This window comes from Gorilla gorilla, chromosome 11 (assembly GCF_029281585.2).
Source record: "Gorilla gorilla gorilla isolate KB3781 chromosome 11, NHGRI_mGorGor1-v2.1_pri, whole genome shotgun sequence".
Classification (NCBI taxonomy): Eukaryota; Metazoa; Chordata; class Mammalia; order Primates; family Hominidae; genus Gorilla; species Gorilla gorilla.
The window spans coordinates 75,522,500-75,548,649 of NC_073235.2; the positions used below are offsets into that span (position 1 = coordinate 75,522,500).

The 26,150-nt window shown below is 41.6% G+C and overlaps 1 protein-coding gene across 6 annotated transcripts in view; it reads left to right on the forward strand.

The window, feature by feature from the left end:
• Positions 1-19,534, forward strand: part of RAPGEF4 (Rap guanine nucleotide exchange factor 4) — a 314,193-nt gene extending 294,659 nt beyond the window's left edge. For all 6 annotated transcript variants that reach the window (XM_019022605.4, XM_019022603.4, XM_019022604.4 and 3 more), the window contains 5 exons: positions 576-626; positions 2,790-2,877; positions 3,293-3,357; positions 15,256-15,310; positions 18,280-19,534. In XM_019022605.4, the coding sequence (XP_018878150.3) occupies positions 576-626; positions 2,790-2,877; positions 3,293-3,357; positions 15,256-15,310; positions 18,280-18,407 (387 nt within the window). In that variant the 3' untranslated portion in view covers positions 18,408-19,534. The remainder of the gene's footprint in view (positions 1-575; positions 627-2,789; positions 2,878-3,292; positions 3,358-15,255; positions 15,311-18,279) is intronic.
• Positions 19,535-26,150: the final 6,616 nt, after the last annotated feature.

A 26,150-nucleotide genomic window follows, 5' to 3' on the forward strand; every position in this document is an offset into this window, starting at 1 on the left:
ATTTTTTCCATCTGTAAAACACAGGCTCAATCTATTCAAATGAATATTTAGGGAGTACTATGTACCCAGTACTTTTTTAGGCACTGAGAAAAATATCAGTAAACAAAACAAATAAAAATTCTTATTCTCATGTAGTTTACCTTATAAGGGAGGAGGAGGGTTGAAAGAGATAGTTTCATAAGCTCTTTTATTGCTAATATTCTGTAATCTAAATTCCTGATTGTGGGAATCAGAGAGTTTTAAAAAGTGTGGGGGGAGGTATATTCAGACTCTTCTATTCTAGGGAATGCAGTCCTCTTTATAAATCGTCTAGTTCAGAAAACATTATAAAAGCAGTAACACCAAAGCATTCATAGTTACTTTTGGTTCAATTAGGTTAAAGACGTTTAAAAGGCAAGTTCTCTATATTCTGGAAGATTATTCTCAAATGGCAAGACAGATTACAGTCTGGCCTGTCTCAGAGATGTTTGATTAAGAGCCAATGGAAATATATTTCCCCTAGAAATGGTAACTGATGATACATATCTAGATATTGAATCTGACATATGCGTGTGGCATTTTCATTTCATTAACAGAAACTGCCAAGCAAGTTCAAGAAGTTCTATGCGGAGTTTGAAAGTTTAATGGTAAGTGACAGTGGTTTCTTTATTCTGTTCACTGTCTACATTAATCCAATTTCTGATTAGCTGAATTGAAGTTCTCATTTTGGAAATTTTATCTGTCCTTGTATGACTTTAAGAAGTTTATGATCCCTTTTAGTGCTGCTAAAACAAGCATGTCTGACTAATGAATGGCACCCTCAGGAACTAACTTAAAGAGGACTTATGTCCCACATAAGGTCAATTTGTATAACTAAGAAAAGCAGTGTAATAGGGTCCTCTCCATCCAGCTCAGGTTGGCTGTGGGTTGGAAGCTGCATTTTCCTTGGCTTGCCAAGATTATTTTTCCCCGTTGGCTGGAGGTGTTAGACAGAAAAGGAGTGAGGTGGGCTTGCCGGGAGTGATGGGCAGGTTTCAGAGGGCAAATCGGGACAGGGATCGGCTGTGCAGGGCAGAGAGTGAGTGAGCCAGACACCCAGGAAGAAGATGGGGCTTCAGGAAAAGGGGAATCTTGCAGTAGAGGTTTCATTTTTGCTTTCATAGGAAATATCTCCCCTTGGCCCCTGTATGCAAATCTCTTTTTCAAACAAGAAAGGGAAAAGAAGACTGCAAATTTTTTATGCCATAAGTGAAGTTATTTTAAAACACAAATCAGGCCAGGCGCAGTGGTTCATACCTGTAATCCCAGCACTTTGGGAGGCCAGGAAAGGTGCATTACTTGAGGTCAGGAATTCGAGACCAGCCTGGCCAACATGATGAAACCCCGTCTCTACAAAAAATACAAAAATCAGCCAGATGTGGTGGCCTGCACCTGTGGTCCCAGCTACTCAGGAGGCGGAGATGGGAAGATCGCTTGAGCCAGGAGGTGGCGGCTACAGTGAGTAGTGACTGGGCCACTGCACTCCAGCCTGGGTGACAGAGTGTGACCCCGTCTCAACACACACACACACACACACACACACACACACACACACACACAAATACAAATCAGTTTGTTTAACTAAGTCTGCCTTTCTTTTGTAGCTATATTTGATTCAGAAATACAGTTGAGCCTTGAATAACTCAGGGGTTGGGGCACTGACACCTCCTCCACCCCCATGCAGTAGAAATATTGAGTATAACTTTTTATTATTATTATTATTTTGAGTCTGGGTCTCACTCTGTCACCAAGGCTGGAGTGCAGTGGTGCAATCATGACTCATTGCAGCCTTGACCTCTTGGGCTCAAGCAATCCCCCGACCTCAGCCTTCCAAATAGCCTCCCAAATAATTTTTTATTTTTTAAAAAACAGGGGTCTCGGCCAGGCACGGTGGCTCACACCTATAATCCCAGCACTTTGGGAGGCCGAGGCGGGCAGATCACGAGGTCAGGAGATCAAGACCATTCTGGCTAACATGGTGAAACCCCGTCTCTACTAAAAAAATACAAAAAAATTAGCCAGGCCTGGTGGCAAGCACCTGTAGTTCCAGCTACTCGGGAGGCTGAGGCAGGAGACTGGTGTGAACTCAGGAGGCAGAGCTTGCAGTGAGCCGAGATCGTGCCACTGCACTCCAGCCTGGGTGACAGAGTGAGACTCTGTCTTCAAAAAAAAAATAGGGGTCTCACTTGGGGTCTCACTATTTTACCCAAGCTGGTCATGAACTCCTAGGCTCAAGCGATACTCCTGCCTTGGCCTCCAAAAGTGCTGGGATTATAGGCATGAGCCATCATGCCCAGCCCAAGCATAACTTTTGACTTTCCCAAAATTTAACCACTAATAGCCTACTGTTGACTAGAGGCCTTACTGATAACATAAAGTCAATTAACACATATTTTGTATGTTATATGTATTATTATGTACTATATTCTTACAATAATGTAAGTTAGAGAAAAAATGATAAGACAATTATAAGGAAGAGAAAACGTACTGACTGTTCATTAAAGGGAAGTGTATCATCATAAAGGTCTTCATCCTTGTCCTCTTCTTGTTGAGTAGGCTCAGGAGGAGGAGAAGGGGTTGTTGGTCTTACAGTGTCAGGGATGGCAGAGGCAGAAGAAAAGCCATGTATAAGTGACCCACACAATTCAAACCTGTGTTGTTCAAAGGTCAACTGTACCTGATTGTGGGGTGAAAGGCAGGTGTATTAGGAGGTAACAAAGGGTGGTGTATCTGTCACCAGTCATTACCATCATCTCTTTTTCTCTCCTAAGGACCCTTCAAGGAACCACAGGGCCTACAGGCTGACAGTAGCTAAGCTGGAACCTCCTCTCATCCCCTTCATGCCTTTGCTCATTAAAGGTAATCCTGATAAGATGCACAGGCCAAGCAGGTGATGAGTATTTGGGGAGGGAAATGAACAATACCTTGATAAGATTGATTACTTAGGGAAGAATGATCGATCCCATCCTTCTGCCTTCTTTGTCATCTCCTCTCAGTCCTGACTGTTCAGAAAGGGTCAGAAAGATGACTGGAGGAGCAGAGATCCATGATTTGGAAAACTTGTTAGTGAAACAGAAGATTAGTTTAAAAATTTTACTACTCTCAGGTGAAGTGATTTAAAAAGTTAAACACCTAGCATTAAAGGAACTATTAACAGCTTTTTTCAACTGTAGTGTTATGCAAATCTGCCAGCATAATCTAACGGTGCTATTGTGCTTTCTTAGTATGACATATTTCCATTAGTGATTAGAATGTGGCTTTTATTTCTTTACAGATATGACATTTACTCATGAGGGGAACAAGACGTTCATTGACAATCTAGTAAACTTTGAAAAAATGGTATGTGCAGTATTATAACCTTAACCACAATGTGTTTTTAAAATAAAATTTGCATTTTTTCTAATAAAGGAAATAATTTCCATATATGCTGCCCTGTTAAAAAGGTAGTTACACATAAAGGAGTTTTGAAATATTTGGTTCAAATTGGCTACCTATTCTATTCTGTCAGTTCTCTTTTGTGAAATTGAATAGTATTTGTGTGGTGGTTCACAGCAGCAGCTGGCTTTTATGCCGTGTGTTTCTTCCTTGGCAGCCTGTTGCTGAAATGCACAAATGTTCCTGAGTGACTTCCATGTTGTTGTTTTGCTATCAGGTTTGTGGAGCTAGACTGCCCCAGCATGCCTTTGAAAGATTTATCTGCCAAGCCTGACTTTAGTGCCCGTAGGTAAAAGGCAATTCTATGCCTTTATTATAGAGGACTAATCTAAATGTGTATTGCTTATCCCAATAAAGTTTGCTCAAGTTCAGAGAAGGAACATGAAAATCTTTATAATAAAAAGTTTTTAATCTTGTTTTTAACATTTTTATATATTTATTTATTGTTGGAGACAGGGTCTCTCATTGTCACCCTGGCTAAAGTGCAGTGTTGTGATCTTGGCTCACTATAGCCTCAAACTCCTGGGCTCAAGCGCTCTTCCTGCCTCAGCCTCCCTAAGTGCTGGGATTACAGGCATCAGCCACTGCGCCTGGCCTAGAAAATTTTTTTCACAACAGATGTGGAACTGGCACATATTCAGTATTTTTAGCCACCCTCCTCCTAGTCCTTACTCCTAGCGGTGGTGGGGGAAGCAGGGTTATCTGGCTTAAGTTACTTTGCAGTTTATTTTCTTATCTTCTGTGAAACAATAAAGCAGAGCATGCCAAAACCTTTCTTTAGCTGCATAGTGCATGCTGATGGAATGATCATTGTCTTCTGAATCCTTTGGCTGCAACCTGGTGGATGGAGTGTTGGAGTGCTTAATCTCTCTGTGGGTGAGCATTTGCCCGGTCATGAATTGCAGTGTGAATGTGGCGCTGTGGGAAAAGCCGGAGACCTGGAGTCTGGGAGACATGAGGTTCAGTACACAGTTTCATCACTTTATACTTGTCCCTTAACTTCTCTGTGAGTCGGTTTCCCCAACAGAAAATGGGAATCATGCCCAGCCCATCTATCTCTGGATTATGTAAGCCATAAAGTGCTATAGACTTCTTATCAGAAAACTGTTATTCTAGTTGTTTCTTGAAATCAAGCTGGCACGTGTGACTCCAGGAGAATCTGAAACACCCTGCGGTCAGCCTGTAAGGATCTGCAGCATTCAGCCCGGGGAATGCGCTTATTGCAAAGCCCAGTCTGGTCAAGTGCAGCTATTGCTGGGCACTATGTCTTAAGCTTCTTAGGAAGTAACACCAGTACACACTCCTCAAAGATTCTTTGTACTAGATGGCAAGTATGTCCTCAGCAGTCTTCCTTCCCACCCCTCACACCAAAGGCAGGGTATGAACATCTTACTCCTGTGTCAATTTAATAATTGTTTGATCAAAGTAGACAACATTCTTTGCTAACTTATTAGTATGGATAATTAAACAATTCCTCTGACTTCCCAGAAAGAAAACGTGTTTTCCAGAAATGAAAGATTTGGCAAATGCGTAAAGAAACTTCTGGATTACTTATGCAGAAATGCAAACTGAGGATTGGCTAAGCCACCCATTTAATTATAAAATATACATGTGCACAGAGATGTAGAAGTCAGGGTTCCCTAAAGAGTTTACTGAGCTTTAGAAGTTTTGATGGCTGTCATTCTCAGCAAACAGAGGAACAGAAAACCAAACACCACATGTTCTCACTCATAAGTGGGAGTTGAACAATGAGAACACATGGACACAGGGAGGGGAACATCACACACCAGGGCCTGTCGGAGGTTGGGGAGCAAGGGGAGGGAGAGCATTAGGACAAATACCTAGTGCATGCAGGGCTTAAAACCTAGACAGGTTGATAGGTGCAGCAAACCAGAATGGCACATGTATACCTACGTAACAAACCTGCACATTCTGCACATGTATCCTGGAACATAAAATAAAATAAAATAAAATAAAATAAATTTTTTAAAATAAATTTTGATGGCCAAAGTTAACTAAACTGAACAAATAAGAACAGCAAGGTATGCAAAGCCAGCCATCTGTTTGGGTAGATAAAAGTTGTTTCATCTGAGTTTTGAGATCTTGGTGTCCCATCCGTAACCTGCAAGGAAAAGTCAAGGTCACATTCAGTGGATACTAGGAGAGTGCCATTCCTCTCCCCATTTCTGCACTTCATACCCAGAGCAGTGGATTCCTCCATGCCTAGCACTAAGGAAAGAGATCCTTTCCATCTTGCTCTCACAGAGTCCACTTTTGCTGAAAAGCAATGAATAGCTACGATAGCAAGCAGTTCAGCTTCAATAATGGAAACCTAAATTAATGATGGCATAAGCAAGATCAGCTTATTTCTTTCTCACTTAAAAGTTCAAGCAGGCCAGGTGTGGTGGCTCACGCCTGTAATCCCAGCACTTTGGGAGGCCGAGGCGGGTGGATCAGGAGGTCAGGAGATCGAGACCATCCTGACGAACACAGTGAAACCCCGTCTCTACTAAAAATACAAAAAAAAAAATTAGGCGGGCGTGGTGGCGGGCACCTGTAGTCCCAGCTACTCGGGAAGCTGAGGCAGGAGAATGGCATGAACCCAGGGGGCGGAGCTTACAGTGAGCTGAGATTGCACCACTGCACTCCAGCCTGGGAGACAGCGAGACTCTGTCTCAAAAAAAAAAAAAAAAAAAGTTCAAGCAGGTATGGTAGCCCTGCTACAGGATGCAATCGAGGCCCCAGGCTTCTCTCTTGCCAGTTTTACATCCACTTGGTTCAAGATGGCAACCTCCACCTCCACACTCCAACCACAGGGAAAGGGAAAGGCATGCTTCATCCCTTTTAAAGATAGGGAAGAAGTTACACTCACCACTTGCCTCATATTTTGTTGCTCAGAAACCTAGTCCCATGAAAGGAAGGCTAAAACATGAAGCCCTTATTTGAAGTATTCATATATCCCACTGAAAGTTAAGGGGTTTTATTCATATGAAAGAGAAGGGAAGAAAGGATATCAAAAGAGTACTGTAAGTTCTCTGTTCCAGCCACATGATACATTTTATCTCATGTGAGAAATTCTACCATAAGAAAGTTTGATTTTAGAATTGGCCCTCCAGCTAGGTGTGGTGGCTCATGTCTGTAATCCCAGCACTTTGGGAGGCTGAGGTGGGCAGATCGCCTCAGGTCAGGAGTTCAAGACCAGCCTGGCCAACATGGTGAAACTCCATCTCTCTAAAAATACAAAAATTAGCCAGGTTGATGGTGGGCACCAGTAATCCCAGCTACTTGGGAGGCTGAGGTAGGAGAATCGCTTGAACCTGGGAGGCAGAGATTGCAGTGAGCCGAGATCACACCACTGCACTCCAGCCTGGATGACAAGAGCAAGACTCCATCTCAAGAAAAAAAAAGAATTGTCCTTCCACAAGTTAGATGTTACCAGAAAATGAAATGAAATTTCAGAATGATTTGATTATGTTTTCTAAGCAAGGTGCATGTTGCCAGGTTTCCAAAATTTTCTCCCCATAAACTAACCCACCCCTACCCCCATATCACCACCACTACCATCAGTGGCTGCTGTTATTACTGTGGGTCTTGGGAAAGGCTACATTTTCCTTTTCAGGTTGATGTCAATGCCACTTCCCAGTCATCCATCATCAAGGCCCAGGTGCTGAGCAGAGCTGGCAGCCTCTGTGGGGCTGGTGGGCTGGGTCCCCAGAAGGAGCCCCTGCCAGGGGCAGAGGTCACCAGGGTAGCCAGGAATACAGATACCTTTTCTTGGTGGCAGCATTGTACAGTCACAGCAAACCACCATGCCAACTCTAAGTGTTTTTATTTTGTACATCTTCATTCAAAACATTTCTCTGAAATAGAACCAATCTCCTACATCTTCACCCTTGAGGTATGAAATAAGGATTAGAGAATTTGTTGCTTATTGGTTTTCAGGATTTATGGGTATGAACAAAAGAGAATTCACACCCTGATCCTGATGCCAAAAAAAAGCAGACATTCTTTTATTTGGGGGGAGCATAAAGGAATATTCAAAAAAATGTTTGAATAAAGTCCTTCCTAGTTCTATGGCATACATAAATATTTATAACATTTAGGAGGTAGACTAGCAATGGATTAGAGGATAATATGCTGGCCACCTGCCACTATCCCAGGCTGCATAAAGCATGCTGATAAGAGATTGGTTCTATTTCAGACATACCCATATTTAGGTATATTTATTTATAAATATGATTTTTAAGGTAGTCATTTTATTTGGAATGAGAAGCATAGGGCAAACTTTTATACTTCTGTAAACATTACAGAAGCTAATTCATTAAGGAAGAGAAATGTTTTGAATCCTTTTATTTTTGTATCACTAAGCATGTCATTACATAATTAGCAACAATATGTTTTCTATCACCAATAATATTATTATAAGATTCATGGAGAGCGCACTTCACTTGTTACCTCAATCTATGGAAAAAAAGAATCTCTAAGTAAAAATCTACGTGTTCAAGTCCACCCTATTCCCAGACCTCTCCAACACAAAAGAAATCTATGGGAGTACTTTGAGAGTTTACATCTTTGTATAGATTTCCCAGGCCAGGCTAAATGCAGATTTCCAAAGGTATGCTTCAAAACAACATAACGTGTGGAGTGTCCAGGCAAAAGAATTTACTAAGAAATATAAACATCTAGAAAGTAACCCTGGGCCTTTAGGAGATTACCTGCAGTTGGGAAGAGAAAACATAAACACATGAAATATTAAAAATCCACATAAGATATAAAAACTAGGTCACAATAGTAATAAAAGATGTCAGAAAGCAAAATGCAGGAAAGAAAACTTCATGCAGTTTTATCAATGGAAAATAAAACCACATTATATGCAGTGACATAATATCAGAAGATCTAGACTAGCCCTAAGCACCTGTCCAGCCTCATCTGACACTTTGTCTTTTCTGTATCCAGTCCAAGTTGGTGAGACTGACCTGCCTTCTCCTCCTTTTGGCCTCAGGGTTTTTTGTACTAGCTGTTACCTTTGCCTGAAATTGTCTTCCCCCAGTCGTCTGCTGTCTGGTTCCTCGTCAGTCAGGCTTCAGCTCACAGGTCCCCTCCTCCAAATAGTCTTCCCTAACCACCCTTGTGGGAAGGGAAGAAGATCACACATCTTCCCTGATCTCCCCCCCTCCCTGTGGTGCTAACTGTGTCTGACCTCCCTGTAACACCGTTCTGCCACACCCAGCACTCTCCAACACAACCTTGCCTTGATAGGGGTTTCACAGCCTGGGATTATCTTCCTGCCTCTTCAATGTCTTCCCTACCAGAATGTAAGTGCCCTGGCCCAGGTATCTGTTTTGTTCACTGATATTTCTCCAGCACCATAAAAATATCTGACGCATTATTTCCCCAGCACCCATAAAAATGTCTGGCACATCGTAAGTATGCAAGAAGTACTTGTTGAATAAAATGTAATGTTTCAGTGTTGGGCTTAGTGCACGAAAGCATTTTTCAAATATTTTATGTAATAAATCCAAAAGTGTCTTCTATTTTATTAGAAAATTGGATTAATCGACCGGGCACAGTGGCTCATGCCTGTAATCCCAGCACTTTGGGAGACTGAGGCGGGTGGATCATGGGGTCAGGAGTTCAAGACCAGCCTGGTAAAACCCCATCTCTACTAAAAATACAAAAATTAGCCAGGCGTGGTGGCGGGCGCCTGTAATCCCAGCTATTCAGGAGGCTGAGGCAGGAGAATTGCTTAAACCCAGGTGGCAGAGGTTGCAGTGAGCCGAGATCGTGCCACTGCACTCCAACCTGGGCAATAGAGTAAGACTCCAAATCAAAAAAAAAAAGGGAAAGAAAATTGGATTAACCAAAATGTCCCAAAGCGTTTTGCATAACTGAGACATTATAAAAGATGACTTTCCCTTAGCCTCTGTTCCTAACCAGACATTATTCTGTCCCCCCTCCTCCCTGTTGTGCTGTGTCTGTCCTCCAGTGTCCCTCCCTGAGTACATAGAGGTATACATGCTCTACACGTGCCTGGAAAGGCACCTGAACTGTCTTCTCCCATGGTCATCATATATACCACATATCGTAAGCATCATGCATGTGTTACACATGCATATCTGCATGTCATACACCTCTTGGATACTAAAGATCTGTAGGGAGACCGGACTCAGGGCTCCTCCTCAATGATGCACACAGTGAAGGCTAGTTCAGCTTCAATTCCCTTTTATCTCTGGTCCTCACTGTGCCCGGCCATTTGGTTGCTATCACACGCACAATCTTTGTTAGGTGAGACACTGTGTATTTCTGGATCTTGTGAAAAAAAAAATTCTTGTCCCAAATATGTGGAGGTCTGAGTGAAATAATCAAATGGTGTAAATGTGGTTTTACACATGCTAAGCAGGGAGTAATTAACAAAGGTCCTATATTTGATAGGCATAGGTCTGGAGACAGAATCAAATCGGTAGAGGCAGAAATGTAAGAAAAAGCAATCTGGCAAACATTAAGAGCAAGGATGGTAAAGATCTTAAGGGGCAACAGAAGGAAGATTAAAACTGTTGAGGGCAGGCATTTAGAAGAGGCCTGACGGTGAGGAGCCGCTTCCTGAGGGATCTGAGCAGAGGCAGAATAATAGGCTAAGAGGAAGGCTATTGTGGCCGCTGTCTGGGAGCGGGAGGTCCTAGAGTGGAACCAATGAGGTGGCGTGGCCTGGAGGGCCTGCCGGTCAGAACTTGAAGAACGAAGTCTTCTCTTCCGCAGTGGGAGAGCAAAGGGGGAACTTGGACTAGGGCACAAGAGTCAGTGCAAGCTGGCTAGGAAGGTAGAGGCAGCCACAAAGTCCTGGTAGGCTATGTCATGTCTTTATAGGAGTGAAAGTGGAACTTGGCTGGCCTGCTCCTGAGGGGAGGACACCACAGAAGGGTGACGCCTGCCAAGAGCCAGGCCGCAAAGGCCCAGTCTGAGAACAAGGTACCTCTGACACCTCAGCGGACTCAAGGGAAATTCCCTGCATCAGAGCTTGAGGGAAATTTGTGTTTGGGATGCTGGCCTCAGAGCCTCTGGCTTGTGCCAGGCCGAGGTGCAGACAGTGGTCACCCCTTCCTCTGGATGCTGTCTTTGCACTGGTCACTCTGATGCAGGCTGACCCCTAAATTGGGGCTCAGCTGGAGAGAGTTCTTGGCTTTCCTAAGGAAGGAATTTAAGAGCGAGCTGACAATGAAAGACAGCAAGTTCATGAGAGGAACAGTATACAGGAAAACAGGTGCTCTGTAGACCGAGCAGCGCTGTCTCATAGGCAGGGTAGCACAGAGTAGCACTCACAGAGTGCTGGCCGGCTCTATTTATACCTACTCTAGTTACATGCTAACTAAGGAGCGGGTTTTTCACAAACTTTCTGGAAAAGGGGCCAGGAGTTCCTGGAACCATCTAAGGTAGCTTCCCGGTCATTGCCCTGGCATTTGTAAACTGTCATGGCGCCGGGGGGCGGGGGGTGTTGTCTTATGCAAATGCATTATAATTCCTAGTCCTAGCTGGTTTGGGCTGGTTTCTTTGCTACATCAGCAGGGTGGTGACCAAGGCTGGGAAAACAAATCCTGCTGATCTTCTACCTCCACTCTGCAACGCAGGCCCCAGGAAAGACATCTACTTCTGTGCCCCTCTGTTTTCACCTCTAAAGAAAAATGGACGTGTGACATAGTCACAGAGTTCTTCACTCATCACATCATTTTTCCTTTCTGCACTTCCCTCCTCAAGTGCATGTCCTAAGGGGAATTCATCAGCTTTCAGTTGGGCCCATCTCTAAGCCCTGTAGGCCACGAACTGTAGGAACATATTCATTTTTGCACATAAGCTCTGAAGACCTGTACTTAGGATTAGTCCCAAGAAACATCAGTTTAAGCGTGGTGACAGGGGGGTTCAATTTGTTTCCCTACACGGATCCGGAGTGCCTTCTAAAGGAGGCACTCTAATGTGGGGCATGTTTGCCCCACATTTACTCCTGAATTACCAGTTGCTGTCTTAATGAGCTATTTGCTCATGGGAATGTGTCATAAACCTCAGGCTGGCTACTGGGGAAAAAAAGATGAGAATCTGTGCTTTGGAGTAATCAGACACTCCCCCCCCAGCCTGGCATTATAGAAAGTTGCCTGGCCAGCTCCAGGCAGGCCAACCTGCTCTGGCAGGACCGTGAAGCATAGGGTGTAATTTTTGGTTTCACCCCTGCTGCAGCAGTTGGATAATGAACCCTATATCTCTTTAACCTTCGTTTCTGCCAGGCTAGACTGCGAGCACCAATGAATAAACAGCTGTCTACTGTCAAAAATAACATAGGCTGAAGTTTGTGGAAAGATAGACTCTAACTAGATGGTTTTAGTTTTTAAAATCCTCCACTCTGGTCCAAGAAATCAACTGTACATGCACAGAGCAGAAAGCTGCATCCACACAGCAGCTCAGCAAAGGAAGCTGAGAGGTTTAATTCATGAATACTTCAACAGATGTCAGTGGCATGACTTCTTTTTAACTGTAGGCCCAGTATAGCATCATCTAGATCAAGGAAAGAAGAAAGATCATAATTTCTCTGCACTTTACAATTTGTTTAGTCTAGGGCCCCATACTAGAGACGGTTTGGAAGAGAACCAAAACTGTCTTATGAAGAATTGGTGAAGAAATTGAGAATATTTAGGCTGAACAAGAAAAGATCTGGGGGTATGAAGATATCCATAACAGTTATATTCAAGTATTTGAAGACTTGTCCTGTTAAAAAGAAATTAAACGTGTTTGCTCTTGGGTCATTGCTGTGGCATTTGTAAACTGTCATGGTGCCCGTGGGAGTCTTATGCAAATGCATTGTGAGCTCCAAGGATAAATGAGCGAAAAGTAAAGGGAGAAAGACTTTAACTCAAAATGATAAGTTTTAATAATCCGAGATGTCTAACAATGAAAGAGGCTATTTTTGGAGGTAATGAGTTACTCATTGCTGGATGCATTCAAACAGTGGGAGAGCCACTGTTTATAGGCAGGCTGTAGAAAAAGCATTATGCACTCTGGAGATGGTTCAAGGAGGTGACTCCTGAAGTCTCTTTCAGCAACTCAGGAGAGTGCCTTGTAGTTGGGTGTAGTTGTCAGTAACTGCTTAATATTACATGTGTTAATGGGTGCAAAAGGAGGTGAAGTTAAAATATTAAGTTAACCCTTCTTTGGCCTTGTGAAAGCATTTGTAACTATGCATTGACCAGGAATGCTAGTTAGATTCACACATCATAACTGTGGGTTCACACCGTTAAACATTATTGTCCGGACCTCACAAAGGAAAAGAATGGACCTCGTTGTAAAGCCAGATTTGGATTTCGAAGTTAAACTGAAGTTATCTTTGAGAACAATTAAAAAGGATACGTCAAAATTAAAACCATTGTTAAAATTAATCAAAGATTTAGAAAGGTAGAGTGAACTTCAGGGCTGGAAATTACTGATTTAAACAATTGTTCTCACATTTTAAACTACATAATGAGCTAAAAATTATGAAGTCTCAGAGTATAGCTTTAAAGAGTAGCATAAAACCAAAGTCAGAATGAAATGTTTTAGCTTTCAAAACTAAAAAGCAGAACAATTACTCCCTACAAAATGGTATAGGAAGAGGTTTCTGACCCCTGCTAATTGTTTTATTATTCTTCAGAGGGGCATACTGGCAGCATTTCCCAGGGTTTTCGGTAATTACACTCCATTCAATATCTGAAGAATTACAATAATTCTACATGGAATATACTTGTGCCCTTCAGATGCAAAGCCTTTAGAGAAGTGAAAAAACAACTTAAAAGTAAATTAGCAGGGAAGTTATCATAGTTACTATTTATTTCACGGCTCCATATATCAAGGGCTAATTATACATTGTACGTTACATTTTCTGGGAGGGATTTGTGATATGTTTCTCATGCTGATCAACAGATGGATGTGTCAGTTTTTACGATCTTTGATGAAGTGAAGTTCTAACTTTTCCAATTGCCTCTTTGTGTGCGAAATTATCCAATGCAGGTACATGTCACTTCAGGCTTGCTAGAGTCCTCAAAGCAGTAGTATTCAGTGAGGTATTATGATGCTTGCAGATAATATATTTGTAAGGCCTTGACTCATCTATGATTTTTTTTACACTATGTAAGCTTTCTCAAAGTCATTTTCTTATACTTTGGCAAGCCAAGGGTCCGTGAGAGAAGAAAGGGTTGACTAGAATTACATAGCTGCTCAGAGATCGGGGAGTCTCTTTCCCTGGGTGGAGCCTTATCAGTTTTCTGCTAGTGTTGTAATTAATCTATTATCTCCACAGGACCCCCTTTAGAGCCTGAGCAGTAAGGTGTCCTGAAACATACATAGTGACCAGGAGTGCCAGCTATTGTTCAAATACCGTGACATTCTGGCTAAGAAATGGAGCGTAGGTCTCATCAGTGTTTTTCCCCAGGGGATAGGAGTCTCTGTTTCTGTCCATTTTCTTTTCTCTTTTCTTTTGTTTTTAATTGAGCTCAGCACAAAAGATTCCCTTTTAAGTCTTTATTGCAACCAAAACTTTACAAAGAAATTAAGATGATCGCTTAGTGACCACATTTTAAAAGGTCAAATAAATTATAATCTGTCCATTTGGTTGAATACATGCTTTTTAAAAAATGTTTTAAAATGCAAATGGCATGGAAAATAGTCACAATGCAATGTGAAAAATTTCAAATCAAAATAAAATATGTATGTACTATATGAATTCAAATTTTTTGAAAAACATGTTTTTATATATTTTTAAATATAAGAAGGCTATATGCCAAAATATTAACAAGATTACTCTGTGAAGTAATATTCTAAGTGATTTTTACTTTGCTCTTAACATTTTCTGTATTTTCTGAATTTCTTTTTTTTTTTTTTTCTTGAGATGGAGTCTCACTCTGTCGCCCAGGCTGGAGTGCAGTGGCACGATCTCAGCTCACTGCAAGCTCCACCTCCCAGGTTCACGCCATTCTCCTGCCTCAGCCTCCCACGTAGCTGGGACCGCAGGCGCCCACCACCATGCCCGGCTAATTTTTTGTATTTTTAGTAGAGAGGGGGTTTCACCGTGTTAGCCAGGATGGTCTCGATCTCCTGACCTCGTGATCCACCCGCCTCGGCCTCCCAAAGTGCTGGGATTACAGGCATGAGCCACTTCGCCTGGCCTATTTTCTGAATTTCTAAGATGTGTATATGTTAGTGTTATAATCAGAAAGGAGGAAGAAGGGAGGGAAGGAGGGAATCAAGTCATGAGGATTAACATTAAAATGCAAACTTTTGCTGGAAGATTAGAGAGTTCAGTAATACAGAGTGTGTAGCAAAAATGTAAGGGTAGAATATTTTGACTTGCTGTTCAGTCAATAAAATCTCATACCTCATTAGTGAGTCTTATTTACTGTGAGGAACTTGATAAGCTAACCCTTCTCCACATCTAGGATAGTTACAGATTCTCTTACAAATTCATGGCAACCTCAAGAAAGGATGGTGAAAAAGCACTAATGTACAGTCTCAGGCATGATAGATGTTTTTTACATCATGGGGAACATGCCAACAATTATGAGAGTTATGCCATTAATATTCCTTACCTGAAAATGCCTTGTATGTATGTGGGTACCCCTTTGAAATAATTAAACAAGTTATACATCAGCTAGTTGCCTTCAGATAGTCAACATCTCAGAACATGTCACTTCTCATGGTACCAAGTATTGCAGAAATGGTTTGTTTTCCTTTTTGGATTGTACTCTACGCTTACTTGAATTTCTATCTTTCTTTTTTCTATATTCCTTTTAGCGCATGATTGCAAATACGGCCAGAACAGTGAGATACTACAGGAGCCAACCCTTCAGTAAGTTAAGTGCTGCCACCTCTTACAATGTAGATGTTGGTGATTAAGGTCTTCTTAATGAGGCCATTGAGACACCCTTGGAGCCTGGGAAATATCTGACTGTGTCAGAGACACTTTGGACCATGAATTCCATGAGATAGGGGCCTTGAGTTTCAAGATTTTTTTTGCTCTTTTAAACTGGAACATATTTACATTGTGTGAAACTAGAAAATAACCATAGGAATATTATTTTGTGAATGAATTTAAAGAGATTTAATTTGCTCTATCCAGTGCAGCTGGAGATAACTAAAGTACGACTGCCAACAAACCCTGCCTCAAACCAACTCTCTTTATGACTCATTGCTCCATGTTGAGAAACTCACATCAGCCCTTGATGACTCAGTTCAGTCAATTATAAACCAGGAAAGATAATATTTATTGTCTTTCAGGGTGTTGCAAGAATGCATTAATGTTTATAGCACATTTGTAAAAGGTCCAAAAACAGGATTTCATATTATATTTCTAGTATTCCCACATGAATTTGAGGTGCTCTTTTAAAATCTGAACATCTTTCACAAGAACTGGTATAATACTTTAATATAAAAAAATTACTACTAATAAATAACAATTTTAGTCTATTGGGAGTTAAGTTGCATCATAGCACCAGATGGTCATACTAGACCAGTGCTACTGTTTCTTCTGGGCTGGGACTTTGGTGGTGGGGGTGGGGCTTTGGCTCCCTCAATCTGGTCTGGAAATGAGAAGGTGAACACTAAAGGTTTTTGCTAAGCTCATGGTATGAGTCACTTGAAGAAATTTATCTCATTAACTCAATATGATACTATGACATAGACGTGAATCTGAGGCTACCAGTACCATCTCCTCCAATAAACCCAGTGCTAAGAGACTATGATGTTCTTGTTTTATTAGTCAGAGTTGTTTGTTCTTCCTAGAGCAGGACTGGCTCATGGCCAGATTTGCTAACATGGGACACCAGAACTACTAAATGTTCATTTTTTAATGAATAGGGAGGAAAAATATAAGAAAAATGACATTGATTTGGGGAGCAACTGATTCAAATGACTGTGCCTTCTCTGACTTCCAAAATGTGAATAGTCTTGCATATCATCAACTATTCTTGTGTGGATTCAGCCAGAATTAAAGTGTCTCATGTGTTTTCATCTATTAATTTACTTTGTGTTTAAAGATGTGATCATAAAGCAGTTGTACAAGTGAAAACAAGAATAGATAAGTGACACCAGTTACAACTGGAGTTTATAATCCCAAATCCAGCAGCGGGGATTAAAGGGGACCCTGAAATTATATGCCAAATCGTGTGTGCCTGAGGGGGTTTATAGCCTTAAGAAGGTTTTCAGTGAGGCTCAAGAACCATAAAATAATGTGCTTTGTTCTATGAGCTTCTTTGGAAGTAAATCTTGCATTCTTCTATGTCTCCTCCTAGAGAAGCCAAGGGGAAAATGTATTTAAAAAGAAAAAACTCCACTGCATTTGTTGAAGTTATCAGTAACTGCTGGTAAACAACAGCTGCTCAGCTCTGAAGTCAACAATCTATAGATAAAGCTATAGGAATAGATTCACAAACACTGTGGGAATGTGTACAATGTAATTACAGTATATTGTACATGTAGAGTACACTGCCAGTGAGAAGCAGAGGAAATTAAACACAATGTGCTCTGCAGTTCGCTGTGGTATTATTTCTATGTGATAATTATACTGATGAGTTTCTTCTCACAGGGGGCAGGGGCGTGTATGTCTTCTCTGCTTTTCTGCCTTCAGACCTGCAACACTCCCCTTCACCCCTTGTGCAGATGGCATTCTAATTGCCTTTGGGAGTGCTGTGTGGATCTAGCAGGAGCAACCAGACTGCAGAAGGCAGTGTACTGTGGTGGAAACCCCGGTCAGGAGCCATGGTCTGGCTCTGCCACTCCGGGTGTCCCCTTAGACCAGAGGCCCTACCCAGTGATGCATGAAATGGAGGTGGCCCACAGAGGTGCTGGGTCTCAAGAGAGCATTTTTTCCCTTTTATTTTGAAATAATGTCACCATTTTAAAATTGGGAGAATTCACGAAAAAGAAATCCAGATTTCCCATTTCTTAACCAAAAAAAAAAAAAAAAGGAAGATCTGGCAACTCTAGGCACAGATTCCCCATGGCAGCAACATGCAGAAGCCAGTTCATCACTTCCGGAGGGACCTGTGTTTCCAGTTCACCACCTTCTAGTCTGGCTTTCCTTATTCATGTACGTTCCCTGCGAGGGCTGAGTGCATTGGCTCATCATTCAGCCCTGATCTTCATGAAATTGGTTAACCTCAGTTGCTCACATGCTTGGGGTGTGCATCAGAATAGAATCGTAGCTGAGTTTTCAGAGCAGATAGCATCAAAGAATCAAACGTCTAGCAGAAGTCAACTTCAGCCTGTGAGTTGGGTTTTTTCTGAATATGGACAGTCTCTAAGAACATACAATCGGTATAGTAATGCTGTATACTGTGTGCAAGTAAAGACGGGAGTCAGGACTCTGTAGTCTCACTGGCTTACTTCAGTTTGGCCCAGATGTGAGGGGCTAATAAAAACTGTCTTTTGACATTAGTCTTCATCTGGATCAAAGGAGGCAGAGACACAGAGTGTGAGACACAGAGACCTCTGGAAAGGGAAACAATTTTAATCTATACCCAGGGGCTATCAGACACATGCTTCCCTTTTAATTTGGTGCCATTTTTTTTTTTTTTTACAACGTGCAATTCAGAGGAGAATGATCAAAAGAGGTGATTCCAGGGAAGAAAAGAAAATTGGAGGGTAGGAAGGAGGAGATGGAACAACCAAGTGGAAACGTTTCAATGATTGTGGTGTGTTGAAAGGTCTTGAGGGAACCCAGGAACCTACGATAAATGTAATAAATAATTGGAGAAGTAAGATTGTATCTTATATACATATATTACACAATGCCAATTCTGCCCTTTCCTCTTTCAACAGATCCTGATGCAGCTCAAGCTAATAAGAACCATCAGGATGTCCGGAGTTATGTACGGCAATTAAATGTGATTGACAACCAGAGAACTTTATCACAGATGTCACACAGATTAGAGCCTCGTCGACCATAGACATTTCAAATGCCCAAAGCAACAGTTTGTCTCCAGTCCACAATCTTTCAAAAATGCCATTTATGCTACTACTGACTGTATTGCCACTAGAGAATTCTACAAAACAAGCAAAAACACATCCTGAGACACCTCAGGGCTGCATTCAGCTTACCAGCTACCTAGCAAGAGAAGGAATTATTTGACTTGCCTAAAGCTTACACACTCTAGCTTAGGAATCCCCAGTTTGTGGTTACCCTGTTTCATTTCCACTTGTGCCATCTTCTTTGCTGAAGTGTTGAATAAGGCCCACGTGAAGAGTTTGGTAGAAATAGCCTTGTCAAGAGAACTAGCAAGCCCCTGACATTTTTTTCTAAGAGTGTTTATGGGATGAGGTGTGCTACAAATGGGATAGATTTGGATAAAATTTTAACTCAACATCTTGATTTGGAGCCTGGGGTTTCGGGAAGATGTTGAGGAATCTATAGAAGCCCAAATTATAGGTTGTGTTCTTCCATCTTCATTGTCTTACCTCTGAAGGAATAGAACCTGACCACATTATTATGAAACATTATGGCTGTTTATGTAATTTAGGGAGGACTGGTCTGTAATTTCTGAATGATATATAGAATAATATTTATGTTTACAATGTAACTTTTCAAAATTTACAAATCAGGATTATATACATAAGAATTCCACTAAGAAATGCCAAGGTTCTTAAATTTGCCAGCGTTAAAGTAGAAAATAACATTTCAGAAGAGCACAATATGCATAAAACATTTTTCAAAATTGAAATATTTTCCTGGGCATTAAAAACCTTTACTATTGGCTACAAATTTATTGTACCTGATGAAAACATATTTTCTGGACTTAAATGTTATTACAAATATCTTAATTTTCAGCAATTGTTTTGCACTTTCAAAGATTGTAAATAGTTCATTCAATCAATGGTATAGAGTTATTTATTTGCTACATAATAGATACTGTGCCAAATAATTACTTTTTATTTATTTTATTTAGTATGTAATTTTGAAGTACATTTTTTCCTGTTTTCACAATTAGACTACATTTAATGTGTAGGAATTGTATGTATGTATATCTTCTGTAAATAACATCTAGTATCTTCACTAAATATAATTGTTGACAAGAAATGATTGTGTTCATCTCAATTCCTATAATATGAAAGGGATAACCATTTGGTATGGTGGGGTATTGGATCTTTTAATGACACAAAATACACATATTATAAAATTCATTCTTTTAAAGTGCAGAATCCAGTGATTTTTAGTATATTTACAAAGTTGTATAGATAACCATCATCAGTATCTAACTTCAGAACATTCTCCTCATCCCTAAAAGAAACTCTGAACTCATTAGCAGTCACTTCTTCTTCTCCTCTCCCTCCAGCCTCTGGCAACCACGAATCTGCTTTCTTTGTCTTCAGATTTACTCTGGATGTTTCATATGAGTGGAATCATACAGTATGAGGCCTTTTGCGTCTGGTTTCTTTCACTTAGCATAATGTTTTCAAGGTTGACCATATTATAGCTTGTACCAGTACTTCATTTATTTTTATGGCCATGTAATATTCCATTCTATAAATAGACTACATTTTGTTTATCCATTTATCAGTTGACAGACATTTGTCTGTTGTGTTCACTTTTTGGCAGTTAGGAGCGTTGCTGCTCTGAAGGGGCACTGGATTTTAGAGCTCCCTTGTGTGGGGCCTCATGCCATTTCTCAGTGATTTAAGTACTTAGCAAATATTTGATGAAGAGATATCCAAAATTCTTTAAATTCCAGACAAGCCTCTATTTTTTTAATAAGTCAGCATTTTCCAGAGCGTGTTCCAGCCTATTCTAGTCTCACAAGTTCACATATTGTCCCTCCAAAAACAAACACACACATACAAAGCCAAAAACAAAACCAAGATTCTATCTTCAAATAAATGTGGGGACCACTGCATAATATACCCCATTCATAGAAATGATTCCCAGTATTCACTCACACACTGAAGGCTCTGAGAAGTCCTATTGTAATCCCTTTTAACATCCCACAATTAAAGTCCACTTTGAGAAATGCCAAAGCAGGCAAATGCCTCTCTGTGTTCATTCATATAAAATTTCAAGGTCCCCAGAACCAGAGGTGGTGTTTTCTGCGGTATTACACCTGCCTCTGGAGGCAAGTGCAGTGCCTGGGATTTACTAGACAATAAAAGAAGGTCACTGAATAAATCTTCTTGAAATCATTATCGTTCAGTATTTCACTATCTGATAGAGCTCAATGTCAGCTGCAAAGGTTCCACTTTTATATATTTTCCTTTAGATATCCTTTATAGTTTCTTTTCTAGATAATTTACAAAGATGATGAACGAAGCTGGGAGCCCGTTCCTGGGGCATCCTCGCTCTTGTTTTGCTTGTCTTTATTCCTACTTTACTGAAAGCTAGCATTCTATATACAGCAGCACTTTTCCCCAATTCCATGGTGAATGCCAACTTACGATCTTATTTTAATATAGTTTCAACATTATTCAAAATTGATACATATTCCCCATGTACGTTCCCCTTGTTCTTCCACATGAGAATAACTTACTGTACTTAATAAAGATAAGACATTTTTAATTATTTCTATCTTCTTTGAAAATGCATTAAACTCCATTCTTGAAGGTAGCAGTGGTAAAATAATAGAATTCGCACTCTAAAAATGTAGAGTAGTAGCCAAGCAACCCTTCCTGAGGCAGGAGATGCAGTTAATACTTTAAAACTCGCAAACAAGCCAAAAGAAAATGAGATGCCTACAGGGTCACAAGAAGGACAATGAGGTTTGCTGGAAGATGTGAAAAAGAAGAATGTTTTTACCAAAAGCGCCTGTAGAAAATTATACATTTGAGTGTTTAACATACCTATTTAGCAAGGTCACTGGCATAGTTTATGGGAGCTAAGCTCTTCTGGCAATTTTTGAATACCATGCAGGTTAAATATACTCCTCCTGAATTCAGTGGCATTTCCTCTGAAGATATGAATGCAGATCAATGACTACCAGTGTGAGAAAATTAAACAGAGTGTCATTTTAGTTTCAAATTGTGCTCTGAATAATAATAAAAGAAAGTCAGCCTGGAATATGCAGTGTGGTAAAATGAACCCCTACCTTGAATAGCTTTCCTTTTACTGTCAATCTAGAATGCATTACATCTCTTGCTTTAGAGTAATCTTAATCTGTCCTACATTGAAAATTGTGGTATTAGATGAAGTTACCTTATCCCTTACTTCTAAACTGGAAAAAAGCCTTTAACTTAGGTATTGTTAGTCACTGTTCTATTCATTCATTCATTCATTTTCATTCATAGAAAATAATGATTGAAGTGCTTACTGAGTGCCCTCTGTGGACACAGAATTCAATGGTGAGGACAACTAGAGAAGGTCCCTGTTCTCCTGGGGCTTATCATTCAGTGGAGGAGAGAGAGGTAACCAAATAATGATGTGAACAAATAAATATAAAAATGCTTCCTGCTGGGCGCAGTGGCTCACGCCTGTAATCCCAGCACTTTGGGAGGCCGAGGCGAGTGGATCATGAGGTCAAGAGATCAAGACCATTCAAGAGATGTGGTGAAACCCCGTCTCTACCAGAAATACAAAAAATAGCTGGGCATGGTGGTGCACGCCTGTAGTCCCAGCTACTTGGGAGGCTGAGGCAGGAGAATCACTTGAACCTGGGAGGTGGAGGTTGCAGTGAGCTGAGGTCATGCCATTGCACTCCAGCCTGGCAACAGAGTGAGACTCTGTCTCAAAAAAAAAAAAAAAAAAAAAAAAAAAGAATGCTTCCAAGGAAGGATATGGTATTGCAAGAGCATGTAATAAGGGAATTTAACCTGATCAGAGGCAAGGAAGTGTTCCCTGTGAAAGTGACAGTTGAGCTGAGCTCTGAAAGATGTGAGTGCTGGCTAAGACAGAGGAGGAGAATGTGTTCTAAGCAGAAAGTAACATTGGCAGTAAGGGACAGCAAGCTCACTGTGGCTAATGGAGATCGAAGGAGACAGCATTTCCAGATGTGCTGGAGAGCTAAGAAGGGCTCAGAGCATGTAAGGCCTATGCAGACCTTTGAGTAGGAAGTCATTGAAGAGCTTGAGGCAGGGCATTGCATTTCCAATGGTGAGCCCTTGAACGGCAGGGCCACTGCTTTCTGTGTACCACACTGCCCAGGATACTTGGTAAGGGCCATCTCTAATTCCTTAATTACTTTATTATGAAGGCTTAAAGGTAGAGCAGAGGGAGCTGTGGAGAATGCAAGCATTCAAAAGCAGTAGTGGACCCAGACACCCATACAGACAAACATCATCCCTTCTCCTGACTAAGTCCACACTGGGCCACTTTTTAATTTTTTATTTTGGTAAAAGATATACAACATACAATTTACCACTTAAAGCCTTTTTGAGCAAATAATTCAGTGGCATTTAGTACATTCACCTTGTCGTACAGCCGTTGCTGCTATCTATCTCCAAAACTTTTTCAACATTCCAAACTGAAATTCTGTGCCCATCAAACATTAACTCCCCATTTTTCCTTTCCTCCAGCCCTTGGTAACCACTATTCTTTTATCTCTATGAATTTGCCTTTTTCGGGACTTCATATAGGTGGAATCATACAATATTTGTCCTTTGTGTCTGGGTTGTTTCACTCAGCTTAATGTTTTCAAGGTTCATCCAAATTGTAGCATGTACCAGAATTTCCTTCCTTTTTAAGGCTGAATAGAATTCCATTTTATGTCGATTCTACATTTTGTTTGTCCATTCACCTGTTCAAGTCCCAACTTCTCAATTCTTTGGGGTATATACTAAGAAGTAGGATTGCTGAATCGTATAGCAATTCTGTTTAATTTTTTTAGGAACTGCCATACTGTCTTCTACAGTGGCTGTACCATTTAATGGGCTATATTGGACATAGCTCGTAATTACCTGCATCATCTCCGAAGCTTCCAATGTATGGCACAGCTGTTGAGAGAAGGAGTGGGCAGGGGACCCAGGGCTCAGTATGTGGGTATCCAAGCAAGGAGCAGAGAGGCTTCATTTGCCAGTGTCCCATCTGTCAAGCCAGGGCAGCTCACGAGACAGTCACAGCCCCAGAACCTCTGTCCATCCTTGCTGCCCTGTGGGTTGATGCACCACACTCCTGCTGCCTGTGGTCTTACACTGCGGGATGGGAGGAGTGAAGGGAATGTTTCTAACCCCCAGAGAATAAGGGCGTGGGAATGGGAAATGTGGTCGCTTTGCTCGGGCTCCTTTGCATGTGCTTTTCAGGCAGCTAGGGAAGGTCAAGGATGCTGCTACAGGAAGCCAGGATCTTTGTTCCTGGGACAATTCAACCTTGGAAGGATTGGGGCCAAAGCCCTGCTCTAAAGGGAAGTAAACACAAGGCACTATGGGCTCATGGGCTCTGACATTTCCCTCCAGATTTGAGGAAGAAAGAGAGCCTAGAGCCAGGGCATGTGAGAGCTGCCTGATTCCATCCCAGTCTTCTTCCTGCATCCTCCTCTGGGAGGGTTCTGACTCTTCCTAGCCAGAGAAAACTCAGGAAGAGTGGAATTCTACAATAGGAGGACCAGTACAAGAGAAACATGAGAGCAAAAGTTGGTGTAAACCTCTTTAGAACAGGTTTCTGCAGCACCTGAGACAAAAAGAGGACTGGAAAAGCTGCATCAGGTCTCCATCTATTTCCTTAGCCAGAGACAGGTGGCAAAAGTCTCCAGGTGATAACATCAAGGACCTGTCAGGAATGGAGGAGAATCGACGATTTCAGGAAGGAGTCCTGACACTTTAGGACAGAGGGACAGACTGATGATTCAGTCTCCCCAGCAGGGAGAAGCGCTTGAGGTAAGGAGACACAGAAGCTCTTGGGGAACGTGTTCTGCACTAGCCAAGCTGTGGTAACTTTAGAAGAATAAAGAAAGAGGTTGTTCAGTGATATCAGTGAGTTTATCAATTGCTGTGTGTATTCAGGTTATCCAGAGAAATAGAACCAACAGAATGAGCTTTAAGGGAGATTATAAGGGATTGGCTTACATGATTGTGCAGACTGGCAAGTCCAAAATGCACCATGTGGACTGGCAGCCTGGAGACCCAGGAAAGCTGATGGTGCAGTTCCAGTTTGAAGGCCGGCAAGTGGAGACCCAGGAAGGCTGGTGGTGCAGATAAAGTCCAAAGGCAGAGTCTGCTGCAGCATTTTCTCTTGCTGATGGAGGCCAGTCATTTTGTTCTATTCAGGTGCCTTTAATGGATTAGATGAGACCCGTCTGCATTATGGAGAGCAGTCTGCTTTAGCCACAGCTCACCAATTTAAATGTTAATCTCATCTAAAAACACCCTCCAACTTGACAAAATTAGCCATCACACTGTATAATAAACCACTCCAAATTTTAGTGACTTAAAACCACAAGCTTTCAATCAACAACCATGAACCATGAGTTGATGGGTTAACTGGACAGTTCTGCCATCTGAGCCAGACTTAGCAGATCAGGGCTGGACTCAGGCATGCATCTGTGGTCAGCTGGTCTAGGATGGCCTCAGAAGGAATGACTTGTCTCTGTTCCATATAGTCTCTCACTCTCCAACCAGCTATCCTGGGTTTCATCACTTGTTGGCTGGGAAGTGTTCCCAGGAAGCAATAGGATAAGCAAGAGCTCTGGAGGCCCAGGTCAGAACTGGTGCTCCAAGAGGACACTATGACTTCTGCAGACTTTGCTGACCAAAGTGGTCAAGAAGATAGCCAAGAGTCAGAGAGTGGAGAAACAATTCTCTCTCTTGATGTCTGGCACAACCAAGTCATATCATCAAAGTTGTGAATATAAGGAGGGGAAAGCTGTTGCCATTTTCACAAACCATCTACTAGAGTGAGGGTAGCACATAAGGGGAGTGGCTGGAAGGTCCACTGTTCTTGTTTAGGGAGAGCTTTTCAGGCGTGGTGCAGCCAGCTGTTGAAAGTGCTTCTCCAGGGTGACTCTATTAGCTCTTGGGGAAGCAGCAGGACCAGCAGAAAGATAACCAGCTTGAAGATCAGGTAGACCTGGGTTTGACTCAATCAGGGCCACCTCCAGTATAGACAGCAACTTTGTGTGTATTAGGCAAGAGTCAACCCTTCTCTCCATTGGTACTGCCTCACAGAGAGCTCCTCCTCAACCAGGCTTCCTGTTGTGTGTGCCGTGGCCTACACTGTTGTAATGTGATAGCCCTCAGCTGTGAACTTTGGTATTTTATCTCTTTGAGCTTCATTTTCTACATCTGCCAATGGGAATGACAACACCTGCCTCACAAAAGCTGGGGGGAGTCCTAAATGAGTGAAGGTGTAGAAAGTGTCTGGCATACTGAGTGCTTGGTGCTCAAGAAATATTAGTGCCTTTCCTGCCTCTCTGCTATAATGAGAGGCCACAGAAAGAGGTGCTTTAGAACATTGAAGGATGCCTGAGAGTTCAGCCAAACCAATTATGAAAGGATGAAAAAGGAGAGAAAGCTATATGGTGGCTTTAAGTCATTGAAATTGATTTGGGCTAGAGGGGCAGTTTACGAGTTCTGTCAGATGCCTGTCCTTTGTATTCCAAACTTGGGTTACACCAGTTTTGCGAAGTTTTTGCTGCAATAATTGTACCAAGATACCACATTTTTATATAGGCACAACTGAAAAGTTATTTGCAGCGGAATAGAAAACATTTCAAATTACTGAATAAAAGAAAGGAGAAGTGAAAATAGAATAAAAGACTCATGCTCCTTAACAACAGATA